This window comes from Sphaeramia orbicularis, unplaced genomic scaffold (assembly GCF_902148855.1).
Source record: "Sphaeramia orbicularis unplaced genomic scaffold, fSphaOr1.1, whole genome shotgun sequence".
Classification (NCBI taxonomy): domain Eukaryota; kingdom Metazoa; phylum Chordata; class Actinopteri; order Kurtiformes; family Apogonidae; genus Sphaeramia; species Sphaeramia orbicularis.
In genome coordinates, this window is record NW_021941630.1 from 113,525 (window position 1) to 137,198 (window position 23,674).

Here is a 23,674-nt window from a genome sequence, read left to right on the forward strand (position 1 = left end):
CACTGACCTGAGATCAGACCGACTGTGAACCCACTGACCTGAGATCAGACCGACTGACTTGAGATCAGACCGACTGTGAACCCACTGACCTGAGATCAGACCGACTGTGAACCACTGACCTGAGATCAGACCGACTGTGAACCCACTGACCTGAGATCAGACCGACTGTGAACCCACTGACCTGAGATCAGACCGACTGACTTGAGATCAGACCGACTGTGAACCCACTGACCTGAGATCAGACCGACTGTGAACCACTGACCTGAGATCAGACCGACTGTGAACCAACTGACCTGAGATCAGACCGACTGTGAACCCACTGACCTGAGATCAGACCGACTGACTTGAGATCAGACCGACTGTGAACCCACTGACCTGAGATCAGACCGACTGTGAACCCACTGACCTGAGATCAGACCGACTGTGAACCAACTGACCTGAGATCAGACCGACTGTGAACCAACTGACCTGAGATCAGACCGACTGTGAACAAACTGACCTGAGATCAGACCGACTGTGAACCCACTGACCTGAGATCAGACCGACTGTGAACCCACTGACCTGAGATCAGACCGACTGTGAACCAACTGACCTGAGATCAGACCGACTGTGAACCCACTGACCTGAGATCAGACCGACTGACCTGAGATCAGACCGACTGTGAACCCACTGACCTGAGATCAGACCGACTGTGAACCCACTGACCTGAGATCAGACCGACTGTGAACCCACTGACCTGAGATCAGACCGACTGTGAACCCACTGACCTGAGATCAGACCGACTGTGAACCAACTGACCTGAGATCAGACCGACTGTGAACCCACTGACCTGAGATCAGACCGACTGTGAACCCACTGACCTGAGATCAGACCGACTGACCTGAGATCAGACCGACTGTGAACCCACTGACCTGAGATCAGACCGACTGTGAACCCACTGACCTGAGATCAGACTGACTGTGAACCCACTGACCTGAGATCAGACCGACTGTGAACCCACTGACCTGAGATCAGACCGACTGTGAACCAACTGACCTGAGATCAGACCGACTGTGAACCCACTGACCTGAGATCAGACCGACTGTGAACCCACTGACCTGAGATCAGACCGACTGTGAACCCACTGACCTGAGATCAGACCGACTGTGAACCCACTGACCTGAGATCAGACCGACTGTGAACCAACTGACCTGAGATCAGACCGACTGTGAACCACTGACCTGAGATCAGACCGACTGTGAACAAACTGACCTGAGATCAGACCGACTGTGAACCCACTGACCTGAGATCAGACCGACTGTGAACCAACTGACCTGAGATCAGACCGACTGTGAACCACTGACCTGAGATCAGACCGACTGTGAACCCACTGACCTGAGATCAGACCGACTGTGAACAAACTGACCTGAGATCAGACCGACTGTGAACCCACTGACCTGAGATCAGACCGACTGACTTGAGATCAGACCGACTGTGAACCCACTGACCTGAGATCAGACCGACTGTGAACAAACTGACCTGAGATCAGACCGACTGTGAACCCACTGACCTGAGATCAGACCGACTGACTTGAGATCAGACCGACTGTGAACCCACTGACCTGAGATCAGACCGACTGTGAACCAACTGACCTGAGATCAGACCGACTGTGAACCAACTGACCTGAGATCAGACCGACTGTGAACAAACTGACCTGAGATCAGACCGACTGTGAACCCACTGACCTGAGATCAGACCGACTGTGAACCCACTGACCTGAGATCAGACCGACTGTGAACAAACTGACCTGAGATCAGACCGACTGTGAACCCACTGACCTGAGATCAGACCGACTGTGAACCCACTGACCTGAGATCAGACCGACTGTGAACCACTGACCTGAGATCAGACCGACTGTGAACCCACTGACCTGAGATCAGACCGACTGTGAACCAACTGACCTGAGATCAGACCGACTGTGAACCCACTGACCTGAGATCAGACCGACTGTGAACCCACTGACCTGAGATCAGACCGACTGTGAACCCACTGACCTGAGATCAGACCGACTGTGAACCCACTGACCTGAGATCAGACCGACTGACTTGAGATCAGACCGACTGTGAACCCACTGACCTGAGATCAGACCGACTGTGAACCACTGACCTGAGATCAGACCGACTGTGAACCCACTGACCTGAGATCAGACCGACTGTGAACCCACTGACCTGAGATCAGACCGACTGTGAACCCACTGACCTGAGATCAGACCGACTGACTTGAGATCAGACCGACTGTGAACCCACTGACCTGAGATCAGACCGACTGTGAACCACTGACCTGAGATCAGACCGACTGTGAACCAACTGACCTGAGATCAGACCGACTGTGAACCCACTGACCTGAGATCAGACCGACTGACTTGAGATCAGACCGACTGTGAACCCACTGACCTGAGATCAGACCGACTGACTTGAGATCAGACCGACTGTGAACCCACTGACCTGAGATCAGACCGACTGTGAACCAACTGACCTGAGATCAGACCGACTGTGAACCAACTGACCTGAGATCAGACCGACTGTGAACAAACTGACCTGAGATCAGACCGACTGTGAACCCACTGACCTGAGATCAGACCGACTGTGAACCCACTGACCTGAGATCAGACCGACTGTGAACCAACTGACCTGAGATCAGACCGACTGTGAACCCACTGACCTGAGATCAGACCGACTGACCTGAGATCAGACCGACTGTGAACCCACTGACCTGAGATCAGACCGACTGTGAACCCACTGACCTGAGATCAGACCGACTGTGAACCCACTGACCTGAGATCAGACTGACTGTGAACCCACTGACCTGAGATCAGACCGACTGTGAACCCACTGACCTGAGATCAGACCGACTGTGAACCAACTGACCTGAGATCAGACCGACTGTGAACCCACTGACCTGAGATCAGACCGACTGTGAACCCACTGACCTGAGATCAGACCGACTGACCTGAGATCAGACCGACTGTGAACCAACTGACCTGAGATCAGACCGACTGTGAACCCACTGACCTGAGATCAGACCGACTGACCTGAGATCAGACCGACTGTGAACCCACTGACCTGAGATCAGACCGACTGTGAACCCACTGACCTGAGATCAGACCGACTGTGAACCCACTGACCTGAGATCAGACTGACTGTGAACCCACTGACCTGAGATCAGACCGACTGTGAACCCACTGACCTGAGATCAGACCGACTGTGAACCAACTGACCTGAGATCAGACCGACTGTGAACCCACTGACCTGAGATCAGACCGACTGTGAACCCACTGACCTGAGATCAGACCGACTGACCTGAGATCAGACCGACTGTGAACCCACTGACCTGAGATCAGACCGACTGTGAACCCACTGACCTGAGATCAGACCGACTGTGAACCCACTGACCTGAGATCAGACCGACTGTGAACAAACTGACCTGAGATCAGACCGACTGTGAACCCACTGACCTGAGCTGAACCAGTTCTAACACATGTGGAGTCAATGAAATGAAAATAACTGAACAGATTTGAGTCATTTTAGGAGAAGATGAACTTCTACTGCAGTCTGACACTAAACACCTGAGATAGAACTAGAGTTAACAGAAGAGACGACAGCATAGAACTAGAGTTAACAGAAGAGACGACAGCATAGAACTAGAGTTCACAGAAGAGACGACAGCACAGAACTAGAGTTAACAGAAGAGACGACAGCATAGAACTAGAGTTAACAGAAGAGACGACAGCATAGAACTAGAGTTCACAGAAGAGACGACAGCACAGAACTAGAGTTAACAGAAGAGACGACAGCATAGAACTAGAGTTAACAGAAGAGACGACAGCACAGAACTAGAGTTCACAGAAGTGACGACAGCACAGAACTAGAGTTCACAGAAGAGACGACAGCATAGAACTAGAGTTAACAGAAGAGACAACAGCACAGAACTAGAATTCACAGAAGAGACGACAGCATAGAACTAGAGTTAACAGAAGAGACGACAGCATAGAACTAGAGTTCACAGAAGTGACGACAGCATAGAACTAGAGTTAACAGAAGAGACGACAGCATAGAACTAGAGTTCACAGAAGTGACGACAGCACAGAACTAGAGTTAACAGAAGAGACGACAGCACAGAACTAGAGTTCACAGAAGAGACGACAGCATAGAACTAGAGTTCACAGAAGTGACGACAGCACAGAACTAGAGTTCACAGAAGAGACGACAGCATAGAACTAGAGTTAACAGAAGAGACATCAGCACAGAACTAGAGTTCACAGAAGTGACGACAGCATAGAACTAGAGTTAACAGAAGAGACGACAGCACAGAACTAGAGTTAACAGAAGAGACGACAGCATAGAACTAGAGTTCACAGAAGTGACGACAGCATAGAACTAGAGTTAACAGAAGAGACGACAGCATAGAACTAGAGTTCACAGAAGTGACGACAGCACAGAACTAGAGTTCACAGAAGAGACGACAGCATAGAACTAGAGTTAACAGAAGAGACAACAGCATAGAACTAGAGTTAACAGAAGAGACGACAGCATAGAACTAGAGTTAACAGAAGAGACGACAGCATAGAACTAGAGTTAACAGAAGTGACGACAGCACAGAACTAGAGTTCACAGAAGAGACGACAGCATAGAACTAGAGTTCACAGAAGAGACGACAGCATAGAACTAGAGTTAACAAAAGAGACGACAGCATAGAACTAGAGTTAACAGAAGAGACGACAGTATAGAACTAGAGTTCACAGAAGTGACGACAGCACAAAACTAGAGTTCACAGAAGAGACGACAGCATAGAACTAGAGTTAACAGAAGAGACAACAGCACAGAACTAGAATTCACAGAAGAGACGACAGCACAGAACTAGAGTTCACAGAAGAGACAACAACATAGAACTAGAACACAGGCCCAACCAGACAGGTAAGGGGGTTGGGGGAGTTCTGGGGTCACAGGTCAAAGGTCAAAGGTCAGGACTGGCCTGACGTGTCCACATCTAGAACAGTAGCCCCTCCCCCAGAGGGGCGTGGTTAAAGGGACAGCATTGATGGACAGACTGAATACAGTCATTTATCTGCACTGACACACATGTGCAGTTCAGCCCATGGACTGGACCAGAACCTTAACTGGACCAGAACCTTCAGTGAACCAGAACCTTAACTGGACCAGAACCTTAACTGGACCAGAACCTTTAGTGGACCAGAACCTTAACTGGACCAGAACCTTTAGTGAACCAGAACCTTTAGTGAACCAGAACCTTCAGTGAACCAGAACCTTTAGTGGACTAGAACCTTAACTGGACCAGAACCGTAACTGGACCAGAACCTTCAGTAGACCAGAACCTTTAGTGGACCAGAACCTTTAGTGGACTAGAACCTTAACTGGACCAGAACCTTAACTGGACCAGAACCTTCAGTGGACCGGTTCTGATCCACATGGGGCCACATGTGGGACACCCCTGGTTCAGAGGTTCACCTTTAAGTCCTGTTTGCTGTGAATGTGAAGGTGGACCCCTCAGACCGGTCTCCTGGGTCCAGGTGGACTCTCAGTTCCCCATTCTGGACCACATGTAAAGTGGTTTTCACTTCCACATACGGTGGAACTGAACCAGGTTCATTTAACCCTTTAGGACCTGACGTGTCTGTGGAGACACCAACTGAAAGAACTGACTTCAATATTCATGTGAATTCAACTGGTACTGGAATAGACCTGGATCTGAGCATGCTCAGATCAGACCCCGCCCCAAAACTGTCCTTCAAATAAGACTGTACACACTTAGACCTCCCCCTAAACCTCCCCCTCGGCCCTCAAACCTTTACCCCTCCCCCTAAGCCTCCCCCTTACTCCTCCCCCTTGACCCTTCCTTCTACCCCTTCCCCCTCCCCTAGGCCTCCCCCTTACTCCCCCCCCTTGGCCCTCCCCCTTACTCCTCCCCCTTGGCCCTTGGGGTGCAGTGGGATTGGGCCTAAGGCTCCGCCCACAGCAGGTCTAATGTACAGTTCTGTTTTTTTTTTTTTTTTTTTGGTGAAATCTGATTTTGTGGGTTCATATTCCACATTAAAAGTGATTTCTATCAGTCTAGAGTCTGAACTGAAGTGACCCACATGCACTAAAGTGGTCTAGGTCAGATTTAGGACCACATATAACAGTGGTCTAGGTCAGATTTAGGACCACATATGACAGTGGTCTAGGTCAGATTTAGGACCACATATGACAGTGGTCTAGGTCAGATTTAGGACCATATATAACAGTGGTCTGGGTCAGATTTAGGACCACATATGACAGTGATCTGGGTCAGATTTAGGACCATATATAACAGTGGTCTGGGTCAGATTTAGGACCATATATAACAGTGGTCTGGGTCAGATTTAGGACCACATATGACAGTGGTCTAGGTCAGATTTAGGACCATATATAACAGTGGTCTGGGTCAGATTTAGGACCACATATGACAGTGGTCTGGGTCAGATTTAGGACCATATATAACAGTGGTCTGGGTCAGATTTAGGACCATATATAACAGTGGTCTGGGTCAGATTTAGGACCATATATAACAGTGGTCTGGGTCAGATTTAGGACCATATATAACAGTGGTCTGGGTCAGATTTAGGACCATATATAACAGTGGTCTGGGTCAGATTTAGGACCACATATGACAGTGGTCTAGGTCAGATTTAGGACCATATATAACAGTGGTCTGGGTCAGATTTAGGACCATATATAACAGTGGTCTGGGTCAGATTTAGGACCATATATAACAGTGGTCTGGGTCAGATTTAGGACCACATATGACAGTGGTCTAGGTCAGATTTAGGACCATATATAACAGTGGTCTGGGTCAGATTTAGGACCATATATAACAGTGGTCTGGGTCAGATTTAGGACCATATATAACAGTGGTCTAGGTCAGATTTAGGACCATATATAACAGTGGTCTGGGTCAGATTTAGGACCATATATAACAGTGGTCTGGGTCAGATTTAGGACCACATATGACAGTAGTCTAGGTCAGATTTAGGACCATATATAACAGTGGTCTGGGTCAGATTTAGGACCATATATAACAGTGGTCTGGGTCAGATTTAGGACCATATATAACAGTGGTCTGGGTCAGATTTAGGACCACATATGACAGTGGTCTAGGTCAGATTTAGGACCACATATGACAGTGGTCTAGGTCAGATTTAGGACCATATATAACAGTGGTCTGGGTCAGATTTAGGACCATATATAACAGTGGTCTGGGTCAGATTTAGGACCATATATAACAGTGGTCTGGGTCAGATTTAGGACCACATATGACAGTGGTCTAGGTCAGATTTAGGACCACATATGACAGTGGTCTAGGTCAGATTTAGGACCACATATGACAGTGGTCTAGGTCAGATTTAGGACCACATATGACAGTGGTCTAGGTCAGATTTAGGACCACATATGACAGTGGTCTGGGTCAGATCCAGGTCACATATGGACACATTTACCTACAGTGTGAACACAGTCTTAGTTTCCCTCTAATCATGTTTCTGTTTAATTCTGCTGTTGTCAGTCTGATGCATTTGTTTTTCATTTGTTGGTGTTTGTTCTTCTGTTTCTGTTTCAGGTGCAGTTGCAGATCCAAAGTGTCAAACAGAAATTAAAGTTCGACGCCACACAGTTTATGAGGCTTCAGTTGGACAGAAGCTGAGGATTAACTGTACAGTAGAGTTCTGTGAGGGTCCACCACCACCGGTCTACTGGTATAAACTGGAAAATAGTGAAGTCCTGGTAAACGTCAGCAGGATCAGGCACCTGGAAACAGAATGGAGGATGGAGAAACATCTGGGAGGAGTTTCACTGTTGGTGTTCGGTGGAGTTCTCAGCTCTGACTCAGGCATCTATCAGTGTGAAAGTGGAAACGCACTGAGTCACTACATCAACGTGTCCATCAGTGGTGAGTGGGACTTCCATCTGAATGTGTTCTGGAAATGTCTATGCCCACAGTACTGAGGGAGTAAATGTGGGTGTGTCCACGTCCACAGTACTGAGGGAGTAAATGTGGGTGTGTCCACGTCCACAGTACTGAGGGAGTAAATGTGGGTGTGTCCACGTCCACAGTACTGAGGGAGTAAATGTGGGTGTGTCCACGTCCACAGTACTGAGGGAGTAAATGTGGGTGTGTCCACGTCCACAGTACTGAGGGAGTAAATGTGGGTGTGTCCACGTCCACAGTACTGAGGGAGTAAATGTGGGTGTGTCCACGTCCACAGTACTGAGGGAGTAAATGTGGGTGTGTCCACGTCCACAGTACTGAGGGAGTAAATGTGGGTGTGTCCACGTCCACAGTACTGAGGGAGTAAATGTGGGTGTGTCCACGTCCACAGTACTGAGGGAGTAAATGTGGGTGTGTCCACGTCCACAGTACTGAGGGAGTAAATGTGGGTGTGTCCACGTCCACAGTACTGAGGGAGTAAATGTGGGTGTGTCCACGTCCACAGTACTGAGGGAGTAAATGTGGGTGTGTCCACGTCCACAGTACTGAGGGAGTAAATGTGGGTGTGTCCACGTCCACAGTACTGAGGGAGTAAATGTGGGTGTGTCCACGTCCACAGTACTGAGGGAGTAAATGTGGGTGTGTCCACGTCCACAGTACTGAGGGAGTAAATGTGGGTGTGTCCACGTCCACAGTACTGAGGGAGTAAATGTGGGTGTGTCCACGTCCACAGTACTGAGGGAGTAAATGTGGGTGTGTCTACGTCCACAGTACTGAGGGGTAATGTGGGTGTGTCCACGTCCACAGTACTGAGGGAGTAAATGTGGGGTGTGTCTACGTCCACAGTACTGATGGAGTAAATGTGTGGTGTGTCCACGTCCACAGTACTGAGGGAGTAAATGTGGGTGTGTCCACGTCCACAGTACTGAGGGAGTAAATGTGGGGTGTGTCCACGTCCACAGTACTGAGGGAGTAAATGTGGGTGTGTCCACGTCCACAGTACTGAGGGAGTAAATGTGGGTGTGTCCACGTCCACAGTACTGAGGGAGTAAATGTGGTGTGTGTCTACGGTCCACAGTACTGAGGGAGTAAATGTGGGTGTGTCCACGTCCACAGTACTGAGGGGAGTAAATGTGGGTGTGTCCACGTCCACAGTACTGAAGGAGTAAATGTGGGTGTGTCTACGTCCACAGTGCTGAGGGAGTAAATGTGGGTGTGTCCACGTCCACAGTACTGAGGGAGTAAATTTGGGTGTGTCCACGTCCACAGTCCTGAGGGAGTAAATGTGGGTGTGTCGACGTCCACAGTGCTGAGGGAGTAAATGTGGGTGTGTCCACGTCCACAGTACTGAGGGAGTAAATGTGGGTGTGTCCACGTCCACAGTCCTGAGGGAGTAAATGTGGGTGTGTCCACGTCCACAGTACTACTGAGGGAGTAAATGTGGGTGTGTCCACGTCCACAGTACTACTGAGGGAGTAAATGTGGGTGTGTCCACGTCCACAGTGCTGAGGGAGTAAATGTGGGTGTGTCTACGTCCACAGTACTGAGGGAGTAAATGTGGGTGTGTCCACGTCCACAGTACTACTGAGGGAGTAAATGTGGGTGTGTCCACGTCCACAGTGCTGAGGGAGTAAATGTGGGTGTGTCCACGTCCACAGTACTACTGAGGGAGTAAATGTGGGTGTGTCTACGTCCACAGTGCTGAGGGAGTAAATGTGGGTGTGTCTACGTCCACAGTACTGAGGGAGTAAATGTGGGTGTGTCTACGTCCACAGTACTACTGAGGGAGTAAATGTGGGTGTGTCTACGTCCACAGTGCTGAGGGAGTAAATGTGGGTGTGTCTACGTCCACAGTACTGAGGGAGTAAATGTGGGTGTGTCTACGTCCACAGTACTGAGGGAGTAAATGTGGGTGTGTCCACGTCCACAGTACTGAGGGAGTAAATGTGGGTGTGTCCACGTCCACAGTACTGAGGGAGTAAATGTGGGTGTGTCTACGTCCACAGTACTGAGGGAGTAAATGTGGGTGTGTCTACGTCCACAGTACTACTGAGGGAGTAAATGTGGGTGTGTCCACGTCCACAGTACTACTGAGGGAGTAAATGTGGGTGTGTCCACGTCCACAGTACTACTGAGGGAGTAAATGTGGGTGTGTCCACGTCCACAGTACTGAGGGAGTAAATGTGGGTGTGTCTACGTCCACAGTACTGAGGGAGTAAATGTGGGTGTGTCCACGTCCACAGTACTGAGGGAGTAAATGTGGGTGTGTCCACGTCCACAGTACTGAGGGAGTAAATGTGGGTGTGTCCACGTCCACAGTACTGAGGGAGTAAATGTGGGTGTGTCCACGTCCACAGTACTACTGAGGGAGTAAATGTGGGTGTGTCTACGTCCACAGTACTGAGGGAGTAAATGTGGGTGTGTCTACGTCCACAGAGCCAATCAGATGTTCTCATTTGTTCTGTTCCAATCAGCAGTAAGGACATGTTGTTGTCCCAGATCCAATCATGGACACTGTTCCATGAACTCATTGTCCTCTTGTGTCCACAGTACTGTGGTCGTACATGGAGTATACCCCCCCCCCACGTACACACCACAACCACATGGTGTCGGTCCACTACAGCTGAATATGGTTTGGTCCTGTCATGTTATGAATCCACTGAAAAGGATCAATTTCAGGGAAACAGACACAACAAACGAAGTACGGTAAAAAGATACTGTCATTGTACAACGACAAGAATACAGGTTACGAACTACACCAGGAAGTGAGGTAGAAGTCCCAAACAAATACTCACTAAAGGAACACAGGACAAAGGAGCCTCTAGAGCAGGGGTCTCAAACTCATTTACTTTCAGGGGCCACATTCAGCCTGATTTGATCTCCAGCGGGCCGAACCAGTAAAATAATAGCAAAATAACCTATAAATAATGGCAACTCCAAATTTTTGTCTCTGTTTTAGTGCAAAGAAACCCCATTAAATTATGAAAATACTTACTTTCATAAACTATCCAAACAAAAAAGATGCAAATAACCTGAAAAAAAACTTAAATTTCTTAAGAAAAACACGTGCAATTTTAACAATATTATGCCTCAACTTATCATTTATACATGTGCATTATGGATCAGATCTACAAAGACACTGTTGTTTGTCCATCAGTCTCTATGACGACCTTGACTTCAGTTTTTGTGGGTCCTGGAGTGGGTTGTCAGCCCTATTTTTGCCCTGAGGTATCTGCCACAAAGACACTAAACACTGAGGAACAGGCAGAAAATTGTTAAAATTGTGCTTAATTTTCTTTAGACATTTCAGGTTGTTCATATTTGTTCAGGTTATTCACATATTATTGTTACAGGATAGTTTGTAAATGTAAATATTTCCATAATTTAATGTTATTTTTTGCACAACAACAAAGACAAAAATTTGAAGTTGTGATTACTTCTAGACATAATGTAATAATTTTTTTCACATCAAACTGAGAAGAAAACATGGAGTCTTTATTTTTTGTAGGTTATTCTGCCGTTATTATTTTACAGTAGATCATATTGGTCTGTATGTGGAACCTGAACTAACTAAATTTTGACTGTGGAATTTTTGCACTTTGCAAATTCATCCCACGGGCCGCATTGAAACCTTTGGCGGGCCGCATTTGGCCCCCGGGCCGCATGTTTGAGACCCCTGCTCTAGAGAGAGCAGGCGGAATAACTGACACTAGAATGTTCCAAAATAACAGACCCACAAGGGGGAAATGTAGGCAGGTTAGCAGGACCCACTAACAGGTACAAGACCACTGAACTGAAGGACTACAGGACCCACTAACAGGTACAAGACCACTGAACTGAAGGACTACAGGACCCACTAACAGGTACAAGACCACTGAACTGAAGGACTACAGGACCACTAACAGGTACAAGACCACTGAACTGAAGGACTACAGGACCCACTAACAGGTACAAGACCACTGAACTGAAGGACTACAGGACCCACTAACAGGTACAAGACCACTGAACTGAAGGACTACAGGACCCACTAACAGGTACAAGACCACTGAACTGAAGGACTACAGGACCCACTAACAGGTACAAGACCACTGAACTGAAGGACTACAGGACCCACTAACAGGTACAAGACCACTGAACTGAAGGACTACAGGACCCACTAACAGGTACAAGACCACTGAACTGAAGGACTACAGGACCCACTAACAGGTACAAGACCACTGAACTGAAGGACTACAGGACCCACTAACAGGTACAAGACCACTGAACTGAAGGACTACAGGACCCACTAACAGGTACAAGACCACTGAACTGAAGGACTACAGGACCCACTAACAGGTATAAGACCACTGAACTGAAGGACTACAGGACCCACTAACAGGTACAAGACCACTGAACTGAAGGACTACAGGACAAACACTAGATCTTGCAAAAACAGAAATAAATTTCAAAGTCTGGCTCAGGAGTTGCCAAGGACTTACCTGAGGCTGAACGTTGAGAGGGGGGTATCAGGGGTCGCGGCAGAAGATCGGTGATGTGTGACATTGGTGTGTTGCTTGGTGGAGGTGGGGGTGCAGCAGCTGAGATCCAGTCAGCCTGGTGGAGTCACCTTGGTGGTTGAGGGAGGGGGCTGCAGATGGAGATTCAGACAGTGGAGGCCTTGAGCAGAAGAACCTGGGTGTGGGTCTGAGGAGGTGGGGGTCCAGACTGAAAAAGAAAGCATGTAGAATAAAGCAACGGAGGGAGGACTGGAACAGAGAACCAGGACTGACCATGGGTGCTGGAGGGTCCGGTACACAGGTGGTGTGCAGAGTCAGAGGCCGAAGGGCTGGATGACGCCCACCTGCTCACTGATTGGATTGGCTGCACCTGTCTGTCAAACACCACGCACACACATCCACATGAGGAGAGACAGGAAGGGAGGGGGAGGGACCACTGCCATGGCCAGAGCCGGAGGCAGAGGGCCCAACTTCTCCACCAGGCGTTAGCCTATGGAGAGACACACCCAGAGCCCTAATAAGAGGGTTACGACACGCTCTGATGTGTCCGCTCCAGTGATCATGGTTCATGTAAGCCCGAATAGTTCCAAAACAACCCAGCACTGGATGTTATTTAATGGGACAAACAGCAGTGGCATGGTCAATCTGAAATAAGCCCCACCCAACTGTTGTGTCACTACTGTGTTTACTGTTGTGTGTGTCATTTAGGGCTAAAGGTTGGCATTAGCTTGGATAGGCTACTTCCATGAGTGGTGCTAACTTTAGCAGTTCATTACCTCCGCCAAGGAGGTTATGTTTTTGCCAGGGTTTGTTTGTTTGTTTGTCTGTCTGTTTGTTTGTCTGTCCATTAGTGTGCAACATAACTCAAAAAGTTATGGACAGATTTTGATGAAATTTTCAGGGTTTGTTGGAAATGGGATAAGAGATGATTAAATTTTGGTGGTGATCGGGAGTGGGGGGGCCCACGGGGGGGGCCCATTTCCAACAAACCCTGAAAATTTCATCCAAATCTGTCCATAACTTCTTGAGTTATGTTGCACACTAACGGACAGACAAACAGACAGACAGACAAACCCTGGCAAAAACATAACCTCCTTGGCGTGGGGGGGGCCCACGGGGGGGGGGGGGGGGGGTACTGATCAGCCTTGGCGGAGGTCTGTGCTCTCCGAGTGCTTCTAGTTTATTCTGTCATTGGACTGGACCGGTAAAGAGACAGACGATGGACCATTAGAGTTTTCCTATTGGAGGACTGTGGTCCAATCAGAAAACAGTGTTTATCTGTGAACACCATGTGTCTGCCAAGCTCTGCTCTGAGAACACAAACAATAAGGCATTAACCACAGGATAGCATACAGGCTAACTTAGCATATTAGCATTAGCACACACACAATAAGGCATTAACCACAGGATAGCATACAGGCTAACTTAGCATATTAGCATTAGCACACACACAATAAGGCATTAACCACAGGATAGCATACAGGCTAACTTAGCATATTAGCATTAGCACACACACAATAAGGCATTGACCACAGGATAGCATACAGGCTAACTTAGCATGTTAGGATTAGCACACACACAAAAAGGCATTAAGTGCAGGATAGCATACAGGCTAACTTAGCATGTTAGCGTTAGCACACACACAATAAGGCATTAACCACAGAACCAGAACAGAAGCAGGACACTGCTTGGATCTGTGGGAACATGACGACAGTACCACAGGACCAGGGACAGAGGACACTTCCGTTAGACTTCTCTGTATGAAACTGGACAGACTTTCCTTGAACTCCGTGGAACAGACGGAATAATCCAACATTCGCTTCGGTACAGTACTGTGGTGGCCCAAGGAGAACAGCCCAAAGAAATGATCCACTATAAGAAAAAACACATCATCCACTTTTTCTATTAGGGGGCACTGTTTACCCAAAGGTCTCTTGCTTTAAAATGAAGGCCACCACAAAAATAAAAGCATAGGCTGAAATTTTTAAGGCCTTCAGGTGTTTCTTCTTATAGTGGATCATTTTCTGGGCTGGTGGAAAAATTTTTTGGCTGTTCTCATTTTTTTTCTTACAGTGGATAATTTTTTTGGGCTGTTTTCCTTATTTTATGGTGGACAATTTTTTGGGCTGTTTTCTTTTTTTCTTATAGGGATAATTTTTGGGCTGTTCTCTTTTTTTTTTCTTATAGTGGATAATTTTTTTGTGCTGTTTTCTTTTTTTCTTACAGTGGATAATTTTTTGGGCTGTTCTTTTTCTCTTACAGTGGAAATTTTTTTGAGCTGTTTTTCTTTTTTTCTTATAGTGGACAATCTTTTGGGCTGTTTTCTTTTTTTTATAGTGGACAAATTTTTTGGGTTGTTTTTCTTTTTTTTTATAGTGGACAGTTTTTTTGGCTTTTTCTTTTTTATAGGGGATAATTTTTGGGCTGTTTTTCTTTTTTTTTTATAGTGGACAGTTTTTTTGGCTTTTTCTTTTTTATAGGGGGATAATTTTTTGGGCTGTTTTCTTTTTTCTTATAGTGGATAATTTTTTGGGCTGTTTTCTTTTTTTCTTACAGTGGATCATTTTTTGGGCTGTTTTCTTTTTTTCTTATAGTGGATAATCTTTTTGGGGTGATTTCTTTTTTTATAGTGGACAATTTTTTGGGTTGTTCTTCTTTTTTTTTATAGTGGGCAGTTTTTGGGCTTTTTCTTTTCATAGGGATAATTTTTTGGGCTGTTTTTCTTTTTTAATAGGGACAGTTTTTTGGGCTGTTGTCTTTTTTTTCTTATAGTGGCTAATGTTTTGGGCTGTTTTCTTTTTTTATAGTGGACAGTTTTTTTTGGGCTGTTTTCTTTTTTTTCTTATAGTGGCTAATGTTTGGGCTGTTTTCTTTTTTTTATAGTGGACAGTTTTTGGGCTGTTGTCTTTTTTTCTTATAGTGGCTAATGTTTTGGGCTGTTTTCTTTTTTTATAGTGGACAGTTTTTTGGGCTGTTGTCTTTTTTCTTCTTATAGTGGCTAATGTTTTGGGCTGTTTTCTTTTTTTATAGTGGACAAGTTTTTTTGGGCTGTTTCTTTTTTTCTTATAGGGCTAATGTTTGGGTGTTTTCTTTTTTTATAGTGGACGTTTTTTGGGCTGTGTCTTTTTTCTTATAGTGGCTAATGTTTGGGCTGTTTATTTTTTATAGTGGACAGTTTTTTTGGGCTGTTTTCTTTTTTTCTTATAGTGGCTAATGTTTTGGGCTGTTTTCTTTTTTATAGTGGACAGTTTTTTTGGGCTGTTTCCTTTTTTTCTTATAGTGGCTAATGTTTGGGTCTGTTTTATTTTTTTTATAGTGGACAGTTTTTTGGGCTGTTGTCTTTTTTTCTTATAGTGGCTAATGTTTTGGGCTGTTTTCTTTTTTTTATAGTGGACAGTTTTTTTTGGTGTTTTCTTTTTTTCTTATAGGGCTAATGTTTTGGGCTCTGTTTTCTTTTTTTATAGAGGACAGTTTTTTTGGGCTGTTTTCTTTTTTTCTTATAGTGGCTAATGTTTGGGCTGTTTTATTTTTTTTTATAGTGGACAGTTTTTTGGGCTGTTGTCTTTTTTTCTTATAGTGGCTAATGTTTTGGGCTGTTTTTCTTTTTTTTATAGTGGGACAGTTTTTTTTGGGCTGTTTTCTTTTTTTCTTATAGTGGCTAATGTTTTGGGCTGTTTTCTTTTTTTATAGAGGACAGTTTTTTTTGGGCTGTTTTCTTTTTTTCTTATAGTGGCTATGTTTTGGGCTGTTTTCTTTTTTTTATAGTGGACAGTTTTTTGGGCTGTTGTCTTTTTTTTCTTATAGTGGCTAATGTTTTGGGCTGTTTTCTTTTTTTATAGTGGACAGTTTTTTTTGGGCTGTTGTCTTTTTTTCTTATAGTGGCTAATGTTTGGGCTGTTTTCTTTTTTATAGGGGACAGTTTTTTTGGGCTGTTTTCCTTTTTTTCTTATAGTGGCTAATGTTTTGGGCTGTTTTCTTTTTTTATAGGGGACAGTTTTTTGGGCTGTTTTCTTTTTTTCTATAGTGGCTAATGTTTTGGGCTGTTTTCTTTTTTTATAGTGGACAGTTTTTTTGGGCTGTTTTCTTTTTTTCTTATAGTGGCTAATGTTTTGGGCTGTTTTCTTTTTTTATAGGGGACAGTTTTTTTGGGCTGTTTTCTTTTTTTTCTATAGTGGCTAATGTTTGGGCTGTTTTCTTTTTTTATAGTGGACAGTTTTTTTTGGGCTGTTTTCTTTTTTTCTTATAGTGGCTAATGTTTTGGGCTGTTTTCTTTTTTTATAGGGGAAAGTTTTTTTGGCTGTTTTCTTTTTTTCTTATAGTGGCTAATGTTTTGGGCTGTTTTCTTTTTTTATAGTGGACAGTTTTTTTGGGCTGTTTTCTTTTTTTCTTGTAGTGGCTAATGTTTTGGGCTGTTTTCTTTTTTTCTTATAGTGGCTAATGTTTTGGGCTGTTTTCTTTTTTATAGTGGACAGTTTTTTGGGCTGTTTTCTTTTTTTTCTTATAGTGGCTAATGTTTGGGCTGTTTTTCTTTTTTTTATAGTGGACAGTTTTTTGGGCTGTTTTCTTTTTTTCTTATAGTGGCTAATGTTTTGGGCTGTTTTATTTTTTTATAGTGGACAGTTTTTTGGGCTGTTGTCTTTTTTTCTTATAGTGGCTAATGTTTTGGGCTGTTTTCTTTTTTATAGTGGACAGTTTTTGGGCTGTTGTCTTTTTTTTCTTATAGTGGCTAATGTTTTGGGCTGTTTTCTTTTTTCTTATAGTGGATAATTTTTTGGGCTGTTTTCTTTTTTTCTTACAGTGGATAATTTTTTGGGCTGTTTTCTTTTTTTCTTAGAGTGGATAATCTTTTGGGCTGTTTTCTTTTTTTATAGTGGACAGGTTTTTTGGGCTGTTTTCTTTTTTTCTTTATAGTGGCTAATGTTTTTGGGCTGTTTTCTTTTTTTTATAGTGGACAGTTTTTTTGGGCTGTTTTCTTTTTTTCTTATAGTGGCTAATGTTTTGGGCTGTTTTCTTTTTTTATAGTGGACAGTTTTTTTGGGCTGTTGTCTTTTTTTTCTTATAGTGGCTAATGTTTTGGGCTGTTTTCTTTTTTTTATAGTGGACAGTTTTTGGGCTGTTGTCTTTTTTTTTCTTATAGTGGCTAATGTTTTGGGCTGTTTTCTTTTTTTATAGGGGACAGTTTTTGTTTGGGCTGTTGTCTTTTTTTTTCTTGTAGTGGCTAATGTTTTGGGCTGTTTTCTTTTTTTATAGTGGACAGTTTTTTTGGGCTGTTTCTTTTTTTCTTATAGTGGCTAATGTTTGGGCTGTTTTTCTTTTTTTATAGGGGACAGTTTTTTGGGCTGTTTTCTTTTTTTCTTATAGTGGCTAATGTTTTGGGCTGTTTTTCTTTTTTTTATAGTGGACAGTTTTTGGGCTGTTTTCTTTTTTTCTTATAGTGGATAATTTTTTGGGCTGTTTTCTTTTTTTCTTACAGTGGATAATTTTTGGGCTGTTTTCTTTTTTTCTTATAGTGGATAATCTTTTGGGCTGTTTTCTTTTTTTATAGTGGATAGTTTTTTTGGGCTGTTTTCTTTTTTTTCTTATAGTGGCTAATGTTTTGGGCTGTTTTCTTTTTTTTATAGTGGACAGTTTTTTTGGGCTGTTTTTCTTTTTTTTCTTATAGTGGCTATGTTTTGGGCTGTTGTCTTTTTTTATAGTGGACAGTTTTTTGGGCTGTTTTCTTTTTTTCTACAGTGGATAATTTTTTGGGCTGTTTTCTTTTTTTCTTAGAGTGGATAATCTTTTGGGCTGTTTTCTTTTTTTATAGGTGGACAGTTTTTTTGGGCTGTTTTCTTTTTTTCTTATAGTGGCTAATGTTTTGGGCTGTTTTCTTTTTTTATAGTGGACAGTTTTTTTGGGCTGTTTTCTTTTTTCTTATAGTGGCTAATTTTTTGGCTTTTTTTTTTTTTTTATAGTGGACAGTTTTTTTTGGGCTGTTTTCTTTTTTTCTTATAGTGGCTAATGTTTTGGGCTGTTTTCTTTTTTTATAGTGGACAGTTTTTTTGGGCTGTTGTCTTTTTTTCTTATAGTGGCTAATGTTTGGGCTGTTTTCTTTTTTTATAGTGGACAGTTTTTTGGGCTGTTGTCTTTTTTTTCTTATAGTGGCTAATGTTGGGGCTGTTTTCTTTTTTTATAGGGGACAGTTTTTTTTTGGGCTGTTGTCTTTTTTTTCTTGTAGTGGCTAATGTTTTGGGCTGTTTTCTTTTTTTATAGTGGACAGTTTTTTTGGGCTGTTTTCTTTTTTTCTTATATGGCTAATGTTTTGGGCTGTTTTCTTTTTTTATAGGGGACAGTTTTTTGGGCTGTTTTTCTTTTTTCTTATAGTGGCTAATGTTTTGGGCTGTTTTCTTTTTTATAGGGGACAGTTTTTTTGGGCTGTTTTCTTTTTTCTTATAGTGGCTAATGTTTTGGGCTGTTTTCTTTTTTATAGTGGACAGTTTTTGGGCTGTTTTCTTTTTTTCTTATAGTGGATAATTTTTTTGGGCTGTTTTCTTTTTTCTTACAGTGGATAATTTTTTGGGCTGTTTTCTTTTTTTCTTATAGTGGATAATCTTTGGGCTGTTTTCTTTTTTTATAGTGGATAGTTTTTTTGGGCTGTTTTCTTTTTTCTTATAGTGGCTAATGTTTTGGGCTGTTTTCTTTTTTTTATAGAGGACAGTTTTTTTGGGCTGTTTTCTTTTTTTTCTTATAGTGGCTAATGTTTTGGGCTGTTTTCTTTTTTTATAGTAGACAGTTTTTTTGGGCTGTTTCTTTTTTTCTTATAGTGGCTAATGTTTTGGGCTGTTTTCTTTTTTTATAGTGGACAGTTTTTTTGGGCTTTTTTTCTTTTTTTCTTATAGTGGCTAATGTTTTGGGCTGTTTTCTTTTTTTATAGTGGACAGTTTTTTTTGGGCTGTTTCTTTTTTTCTTATAGTGGCTAATGTTTTGGGCTGTTTTCTTTTTTTATAGTGGACAGTTTTTTGGGCTGTTTTCTTTTTTTCTTACAGTGGATAATTTTTTGGGCTGTTTTCTTTTTTTCTTATAGTGGATAATCTTTTGGGCTGTTTTCTTTTTTTATAGTGGACAGTTTTTTTGGGCTGTTTTCTTTTTTTCTTATAGTGGCTAATGTTTTGGGCTGTTTTCTTTTTTTATAGTGGACAGTTTTTTTGGGCTGTTTTCTTTTTTTCTTATAGTGGCTAATGTTTTGGGCTGTTTTCTTTTTTTATAGTGGACAGTTATTTTGGGCTGTTTTCTTTTTTTCTTATAGTGGCTAATGTTTTGGGCTGTTTTCTTTTTTTATAGTGGACAGTTATTTTGGGCTGTTTTCTTTTTTTCTTATAGTGGCTAATGTTTTGGGCTGTTTTCTTTTTTTATAGTGGACAGTTTTTTTTGGGTTGTTTTCTTTTTTTTCTTATAGTGGCTAATGTTTTGGGCTGTTTTCTTTTTTATAGTGGACAGTTTTTTTGGGCTGTTTTCTCTTTTTCTTATAGTGGCTAATGTTTTGGGCTGTTTTCTTTTTTTATAGTGGACAGTTTTTTGGGCTGTTTTCTTTTTTTCTCATAGTGGCTAATGTTTTGGGCTGTTTTCTTTTTTTATAGTGGACAGTTTTTTGGGCTGTTTTCCTTTTTTCTTATAGTGGCTAATGTTTTGGGCTGTTTTCTTTTTTATAGTGGACAGTTTTTTTGGGCTGTTTTCTTTTTTTCTTATAGTGGCTAATGTTTTGGGCTGTTTTCTTTTTTTTATAGTGGACAGTTTTTGGGCTGTTTTCTTTTTTTCTTATAGTGGCTAATGTTTTGGGCTGTTTTCTTTTTTATAGTGGACAGTTTTTTGGGCTGTTTTCTTTTTTTCTCATAGTGGCTAATGTTTTGGGCTGTTTCTTTTTTCTTATAGTGGATAATTTTTTGGCTGTTTTCTTTTTTTCTTACAGTGGATAAGTTTTTGGGCTGTTTTCTTTTTTTCTTATAGTGGATAATCTTTTGGGCTGTTTTCTTTTTTTATAGTGGACAGTTTTTTTGGGCTGTTTTCTTTTTTTCTTATAGTGGCTAATGTTTTGGGCTGTTTTCTTTTTTTATAGTGGACAGTTTTTTGGGCTGTTTTCTTTTTTTCTTATAGTGGCTAATGTTTTGGGCTGTTTTCTTTTTTTATAGTGGACAGTTTTTTTGGGCTGTTTTCTTTTTTTCTTACAGTGGATAATTTTGGGCTGTTTTCTTTTTTCTTATAGTGGATAATCTTTTGGGCTGTTTTATTTTTATAGTGGACAGTTTTTTTGGGCTGTTTTCTTTTTTTCTTATAGTGGCTAATGTTTGGGGCTGTTTTTCTTTTTTTTATAGTGGACAGTTTTTTTTGGGCTGTTTCTTTTTTTCTCATAGTGGCTAATGTTTTGGGCTGTTTTCTTTTTTATAGTGGACAGTTTTTTGGGCTGTTTTCTTTTTTCTTATAGTGGCTAATGTTTGGGCTGTTTCTTTTTTTATAGTGGACAGTTTTTTTGGGCTGGTTTTCTTTTTTTCTTATAGTGGCTAATGTTTTGGGCTGTTTTCTTTTTTTATAGTGGACAGTTATTTTGGGCTGTTTCTTTTTTTCTTATAGTGGCTAATGTTTTTGGGCTGTTTTCTTTTTTATAGTGGACAGTTTTTTTGGGCTGTTTTCTTTTTTTCTTATAGTGGCTAATGTTTTGGGCTGTTTTCTTTTTTATAGTGGACAGTTTTTTTGGCTGTTTCTTTTTTTCTTATAGTGGCTAATGTTTTGGGCTGTTTCCTTTTTTTATAGTGGACAGTTTTTTGGGCTGTTTCTTTTTTTCTTACAGTGGATAATTTTTTTGGGCTGTTTTCTTTTTTTCCTTATAGTGGACAGTTTTTTTGGGCTGTTTTCTTTTTTTTCTTATAGTGGCTAATGTTTTGGGCTGTTTTCTTTTTTATAGTGGACAGTTTTTTTTGGGCTGTTTTCTTTTTTTCTATAGTGGCTAATGTTTTTGGCTGTTTTCTTTTTATAGTGGACAGTTTTTTTGGGCTGTTTTCTTTTTTTCTTATAGTGGCTAATGTTTTGGGCTGTTTTCTTTTTTATAGTGGACAGTTTTTTTTGGGCTGTTTTCTTTTTTTCTTATAGTGGCTAATGTTTTGGGCTGTTTTTCTTTTTTATAGTGAACAGTTTTTTTGGGCTGTTTTCTTTTTTTCTTATAGTGGCTAATGTTTTTGGCTGTTTTCTTTTTTTATAGTGGACAGTTTTTTGGGCTGTTTTCTTTTTTTCTCATAGTGGCTAATGTTTGGGGCTGTTTTCTTTTTTTATAGTGGACAGTTTTTTGGGCTGTTTTCCTTTTTTTCTTATAGTGGCTAATGTTTTGGGCTGTTTTCTTTTTTTATAGTGGACAGTTTTTTTTTGGGCTGTTTTCTTTTTTTCTTATAGTGGCTAATGTTTTGGGCTGTTTTCTTTTTTTTATAGTGGACAGTTTTTTTTGGGCTGTTTTCTTTTTTTCTTATAGTGGCTAATGTTTTTGGCTGTTTTCTTTTTTATAGTGGACAGTTTTTTGGGCTGTTTTCTTTTTTTCTTATAGTGGCTAATGTTTTGGGCTGTTTTCTTTTTTATAGTGGACAGTTTTTTTGGGCTGTTTTCTTTTTTCTTATAGTGGCTAATGTTTTGGGCTGTTTTTCTTTTTTATAGTGAACAGTTTTTTTGGGCTGTTTTCTTTTTTTCTTATAGTGGCTAATGTTTTGGGCTGTTTTCTTTTTTTATAGTGGACAGTTTTTTGGGCTGTTTCTTTTTTTCTCATAGTGGCTAATGTTTGGGGCTGTTTTCTTTTTTATAGTGGACAGTTTTTTGGGCTGTTTTCCTTTTTTCTTATAGTGGCTAATGTTTGGGCTGTTTTCTTTTTTATAGTGGACAGTTTTTTTGGGCTGTTTTCTTTTTTTCTTATAGTGGCTAATGTTTTGGGCTGTTTTCTTTTTTATAGTGGACAGTTTTTTTTGGGCTGTTTTCTTTTTTTTCTTATAGTGGCTAATGTTTTGGGCTGTTTTCTTTTTTTATAGTGGACGGTTATTTTGGGCTGTTTTCTTTTTTTCTTATAGTGGCTAATGTTTTGGGCTGTTTTCTTTTTTATAGTGGACAGTTTTTTGGGCTGTTTTCTTTTTTTCTTATAGTGGCTAATGTTTTGGGCTGTTTTCTTTTTTTTTATAGTGGACAGTTTTTTTGGGCTGTTTTTCTTTTTTTCTTATAGTGGCTAATGTTTTGGGCTGTTTTCTTTTTTTATAGTTGACAGTTATTTTGGGCTGTTTTCTTTTTTTATTATAGTGGCTAATGTTTTGGGCTGTTTTCTTTTTTATAGTGGACAGTTTTTTTTTGGCTGTTTTCTTTTTTTTCTTATAGTGGCTAATGTTTTGGGCTGTTTTCTTTTTTATAGTGGACAGTTTTTTTTGGCTGTTTTCTTTTTTTCTTATAGTGGCTAATGTTTTGGGCTGTTTCTTTTTTTATAGTGGACAGTTTTTTGGGCTGTTTTCTTTTTTTCTTACAGTGGATAATTTTTTGGGCTGTTTTCTTTTTTTCTTATAGTGGACAGTTTTTTTGGGCTGTTTTCTTTTTTTCTTATAGTGGCTAATGTTTTGGGCTGTTTTCTTTTTTATAGTGGACAGTTTTTTTGGGCTGTTTTCTTTTTTTCTTATAGTGGCTAATGTTTTTGGCTGTTTTCTTTTTATAGTGCGACAGTTTTTTGGGCTGTTTTCTTTTTTTCTTATAGTAGGCTAATGTTTTGGGCTGTTTTCTTTTTTATAGTGGACAGTTTTTTTGGGCTGTTTTCTTTTTTTCTTATAGTGGCTAATGTTTTGGGCTGTTTTTCTTTTTTATAGTGAACAGTTTTTTTGGGCTGGTTTTCTTTTTTTCTTATAGTGGCTAATGTTTTGGCTGTTTTCTTTTTTATAGTGGACAGTTTTTTGGGCTGTTTTCTTTTTTTCTCATAGTGGCTAATGTTTGGGGCTGTTTTCTTTTTTATAGTGGACAGTTTTTTGGGCTGTTTTCCTTTTTTCTTATAGTGGCTAAGTTTTGGGCTGTTTTCTTTTTTATAGTGACAGTTTTTTTTGGGATGTTTTCTTTTTTCTTATAGTGGCTAATGTTTTGGGCTGTTTCTTTTTTATAGTGGACAGTTTTTTTTGGGCTGTTTTCTTTTTTTTCTCATAGTG

At 41.6% G+C, this 23,674-nt stretch overlaps 1 protein-coding gene across 4 annotated transcripts in view; it reads left to right on the forward strand.

The window, feature by feature from the left end:
- The window catches only part of btla (B and T lymphocyte associated), a 34,060-nt gene that overhangs the window by 6,761 nt on the left and 3,625 nt on the right, over nt 1-23,674 (forward strand). For all 4 annotated transcript variants that reach the window (XM_030130430.1, XM_030130431.1, XM_030130432.1 and 1 more), the window contains exon 2: nt 7,630-7,959. In XM_030130430.1, the coding sequence (XP_029986290.1) occupies nt 7,630-7,959 (330 nt within the window). The remainder of the gene's footprint in view (nt 1-7,629; nt 7,960-23,674) is intronic.